General features: G+C 41.3%; 1 protein-coding gene across 1 annotated transcript in view; it reads right to left on the minus strand.

Annotated features, from left to right (window-relative positions):
- Positions 1–1,983: 1,983 nt before the first annotated feature.
- The window catches only part of LOC123502551 (rab-like protein 2A), a 5,895-nt gene continuing 2,878 nt past the window's right edge, over positions 1,984–5,000 (minus strand). The window contains exons 3-5 of the mRNA XM_045251687.1: positions 4,455–4,584; positions 3,793–3,890; positions 1,984–2,405 (exon numbers count right to left, since the gene is read on the minus strand). Of these exons, the coding sequence (XP_045107622.1) occupies positions 2,310–2,405; positions 3,793–3,890; positions 4,455–4,584 (324 nt within the window). The 3' untranslated portion in view covers positions 1,984–2,309. The remainder of the gene's footprint in view (positions 2,406–3,792; positions 3,891–4,454; positions 4,585–5,000) is intronic.

Genomic DNA, 5,000 nt, shown 5'->3' on the forward strand with positions numbered 1-5,000 from the left:
CCTCTTCCTCCACATTATATAAATTAAACAATAATAATAATAATAATAATATCAACATTATACTGTCCTTTCCTACATGTGCATAGAGAGAGAGAGAGAGAGAGAGAGAGAGAGAGAGAGAGAGAGAGAGAGAGAGAGAGAAAAGGGGTGGTCGGGATGGTAGGGGAGTGGGTGGGGTAGGTGGCAGACAGGCAGGGCGGCGGGGCTACGTTAGAGGCAGCTGTAGCCACCAATGACAACACACACACACAGGCCAATTAATCTATTTGTTGTATTACACTCGTCTATACATAATTAAACACACTATTGTATTTACTTTCATTCCAGCAAATTAATCTTCACCTTGTTGCTAAAGGCGTCCCGTGGAAAAGAATTTGCCATCGTCATTCATCGGTCAGTTAGCAGTGAACCGAGTAGCCGGGACAGTGACGCGCTGAGGAGGCTGGCTGGCTGGCTGGCTGGCGGGACAAGGTGGCGGCGGTGAGAAGCGGTGAGGGAGCGAGTGTTGTGAAGACGATAACAGTGAGAGTAACGTAGAGAATAGTTAGTGTGTAGTCTCTTCGTAATTATTGGTTAACTATTTATACACCGCCCAGGACACAAGACAGCGGTGTGTGGGTGCCCGCTGGTGACAGGACAGTTAGCCGACAAGCTGTGTGTGGCTGGTAATATATTGGTGCAGCTCAACACAATCCCAAAAACACTGGAAAACCACAACTTATACTCAAAACCCCTTAAAAGCGATCAAAACAAGATTAAGTGTATATTAAACACGTCCTTATGATAGCGATGTTTCGGGAGATGACAGGGCGTGGGTGGGTGAGTGTGTAGCGCATCACTGCAAGGTGGTGCCGTGTTAAAACCTAAACTAACCTCCAAGACAACATATCAGTGAATTAACACTTGCCAATACTTCAAAACACTAATAACTCAAGCCTTCAATACGTCAACAAACCAATTTCCCGCCTCACCGCCTCTCTCTCTTTCTCTCAGCCATTATCTGCCTCGTCTCTCACTCATCACAAGCCAGACAGGTCGCAAAATGGAGTCATAAGTCTAATCTTTCATGTCCCTTGTTGAAATATATCCACAATTGTCTGATTTGTGTTTTTGAGGGCCAGTTAGAGGAAGCGGACCAGGCAGCTACGTCATCATCACCTCCCGCCCACACACTCCGCCGGTCACACATCCTCGACTTCACTATTGTTCATATTCGTGTCAGTTCATTTATTTCAAGTCACAAGTGCCCTTTGATGGTTTCCAGGGACAGTTCGTGGTGTTTTACGTGTGTTCCATGCTTGAGTTGCGTGAAGTGCGGTGATTTGGAGTGTGTTTGGGATTGGAGTGAGAGGGCGGAAATACGTCAAAATTATTCCCCCCGCTGTGAGTGATTTTTTATTTGAGGTTGTGGCGAAGTGTTTGTGTTCCTGAAGAATGGTTTATGATGGAAAAAGAGTGTAAAGTTTCTCATAAGTTAAACATGTGAACTTTGAGAGTGACTTGCAGCCTTCTTAATATTGTAAATAACGTCATTTTCAAAATATTTATTTTTCCACAAGGGCGAGTTGCCAGCTCTTCATATTTGGAAATGATAGTCAAAATTTTCAAAAGACGTTATCGATCCTGTTGAGGGAAATCGGTGAGCTCTAACATTGTTTTTAAGCAAGTCAAAGTTCCAACACTTTATTTATTAACTTTTTTGAAATGTCTTTATTGTTCCTCATCCAGGCACTGTTTTTATATTTCAGGAGTTAGTTTCGATTGATAACAAGTCGGAATTTCTATAACATTCGTGTCCAGCTGCCATTGTAAGAAACTTCATTTTCAAAATAATTCAACTACGTATATGTGACGTCATCGAGGACCCAGACCCACACCCAACTTCCAGCCCGAGGATGTGTGTGTGTGTGTGTGTGTGTGTGTGTGTGTGTGTGTGTGTGTGTGTGTGTGTGTGTGTGTGTGTGTGTGTGTGTGTGTGCTGCCTTGTCTTTCGTTATTGTGTGTGTGTGTGGGGGGATGGATGGTCGGGAAGGTGTGTATTTAGCTAGTTGTATAGTAAAGGGTTCGAGTGGCCCTCATTGTGACTGTCTCCATATCTATATCTATCCAACTTTTCCTTAAGTGTGTGTGTGTGTGTGTGTGTGTGTGTGTGTGTGTGTGTGTGTGAAAAAATATATAAATAAACACTGATTATTATTGTTGTTGGATCTTCTTCATTTGACTAGAATATGACTAGATTAAGTAGTAGTAGTAGTAGTAGTAGTAGTAGTAGCAGTGGCAGTGGCAATACCACCACCACCACCACCACCTCACCCCACCATCTCCAGCTCCTCCATGATTTGATCTGTGATATCTGTTGGGTTCTTTTTATACTCAAAAGCCGCCTTTATCGCGTCCTGGAACAGCTGTGAGGGGAAAAATTACATAATTACACACGATTACATAACACTTAATATAATTGCTATGGAAATAAGTATAATAATTTTTTTTAATCAAGTCCTGGAAAACGTTTGGGGTGGTGAAGGGAGTTTTTCAAGACAATTATCTCTCAAACCTGCACGGGGACTGGCATTCCAAGTGGGCCTATCATTATTACCCACGCTCTCTGCTCCCCCTGACCAGCTTTCCCCTCCTACATAAAAAAAATATACCTTTTTTTTTATGTCCTGAAAAACGTAAAGGGGGTAGGGACGAAATAAACCTCGCTGTTATTGTCCTGGAAAATGTGAGGGGGGGAGGAAACGTACAATTCAGACTACACTCCTCATGTCCTGGAAAACGTGCGGGGGTCAGGAATGACATGATTATATACAATTACAAATAAATAATTACTACTAGATTGATTACATGTTAAAGATTGTTTTTTGGAATGTTTTTTTAGGAAGATAATTGTGTATTTTTAAGTGTTTAGGAAGGAAATACAAGGGTTAACTACTACTACTACTACTACTACTACACCATTTTATTAATATTAGGAAGGGTGTATGGAGGGCAGGAGATTAATGGCCACAGTCTTCACTATTTTAACTGAGTTTTGAGCACCATTAGACCATTTGATTGACATTAACAAGGGTGTATGGAGGGCAGAAGATTAATGGCCAGTCTTCCCGATTTTAATGGAGTTTTGTGTACCATTAGACCATTTTATTGACATTAACAAGGGTGTATGGAGGGCAGAAGATTAATGGCCACAGTCTTCACTATTTTAATGGAGTTTTGTGTACCATTAGACCATTTTATTGACATTAGCAAGGGTGTATGGAGGGCAGAAGATTAATGGCCACAGTCTTCACTATTTTAATTGAGTTTTGTGCACCATTAGACCATTTTATTGACATTAGCAAGGGTGTATGGAGGGCAGAAGATTAATGGCCACAGTCTTCACTATTTTAATCCCCCACATGAGTTTGTGAAGCTGTAGAAAATCACCAAATAGTCACCAAATAGTCACCACAAGGAATAGGGAAACACGTCACACTACTGAAGGGGTTAAGAACACACAGGAGGCAGTAAATAGTCACCAAATAGTCACCACAAGGAATAGGGAAACACGTCACGCTACTGAAGGGGTTACAAATAATTTTAGTGTATTTTGATGAAAGTATTTGATTTGTGGACACTTGTGTATATAAAATAAAGAAAAATTGTGTTTATTAAGATTTGTGGACAGAGTAGTGGTGAAGGATTGAGAGTACTGGTTAACTCTTTAGGGAGGTGGACAGTCAATCACACACTACTACTACTACTACTACTACTACTACTACTACTACTACTACTACTACTACTACTAACCTTGACAACATTGGTACCAGAGGAGGCTGACACATAGTACATATTAATATTGTTTTTCTCAGCAAAGGCAAAATTCTTCCCTGCGACATCCTTGTTTTCTGTGTGTGAGAGAGAGAGAGAGAGAGAGAGAGAGAGAGAGAGAGAGAGAGAGAGAGAGAGAGAGAGAGATTTTGTTATTTTTACTATTGCACTGAAATAACTATATGTATTTGAATATAGATACACAGACAGACAGACAGACAGACAGGCAGACAGCAGACAGACAGACAGACGGACACACATTTAAACAGATAAAGAGAAAGAAAGACAGACGTAGATACAAACAGATTAACACACACACACACACACACACTCTCTCTCTCTCTCTCTCTCTCTCTCTAATAGCACACAAAAACACTCTCTCTCTCTCTTTTTTATTTATCAATATATGAAACAATTCCCCCCTCTCTCTCTCTCTCTCTCTCTTTTGCAATCTTACACCTCTCTCTCTCTCTCTCTCTCTCTCTCTCTCTCTCTCTCTCTCTCTCTCTATCTCTCTTTTACAATCTTACACCTCTCTCTCTCTCTCTCTCTCTCTCTCTCTCCCTCACACACACACCCTCTCCCTCTCTCTCTCTCTCTCTCACTCTCTCTCTCTCTCTCTCTCTCTCTCTCTCTCTTACCATCTATCTTGTTGACGGCACAGAAGCATGGAATTTCTGGTCTATGTTGCCTAAGCTCTTTGTACCACAGCGACAGATTCTTGTACGTTATCTTCCGAGTCGCATCAAACACCAAGATCGCTGCGTGGGCCTGTTTGGGGTTAGGTTAGGTTACGTTTGCGGGTGTTTAAGAGTGTTTTAGTGTGTTTTGGGGTGTTTTGGTGTTAGTATAAGGGTGTTTTAAGGTGTTTTGTTAGGTTTGGTTATGTTTTAGGGTGTTTTTTTGTGTTTAAGAGTGTTTTTAGTGTGTTTTGGAGTGTTTTGTTGTTAGGTTAGGGTGTGGGTGGTGTTTTGTTAGGTTTGGTTATGTTTAGGGTGTTTGGGTGTGTTTGAGGTGTTTTGGTGTGTTTGAGTGTGTTTTAGTGTTTTTGTGTTTTAGTGTGTTTTGGGGTGTTTTGGTGTTTGTTTTAGGTGTTTTGGGTGTGTTTGGTTATGTTTGGGGTGTTTGGGGTGTTTAAGGGTGTTTGAGTGTGTTTTGGGGTGTTTTGGTGTTTTAGTATGTTTTGG

The sequence above is a fragment of the Portunus trituberculatus genome, chromosome 2 (assembly GCF_017591435.1).
Source record: "Portunus trituberculatus isolate SZX2019 chromosome 2, ASM1759143v1, whole genome shotgun sequence".
Classification (NCBI taxonomy): domain Eukaryota; kingdom Metazoa; phylum Arthropoda; class Malacostraca; order Decapoda; family Portunidae; genus Portunus; species Portunus trituberculatus.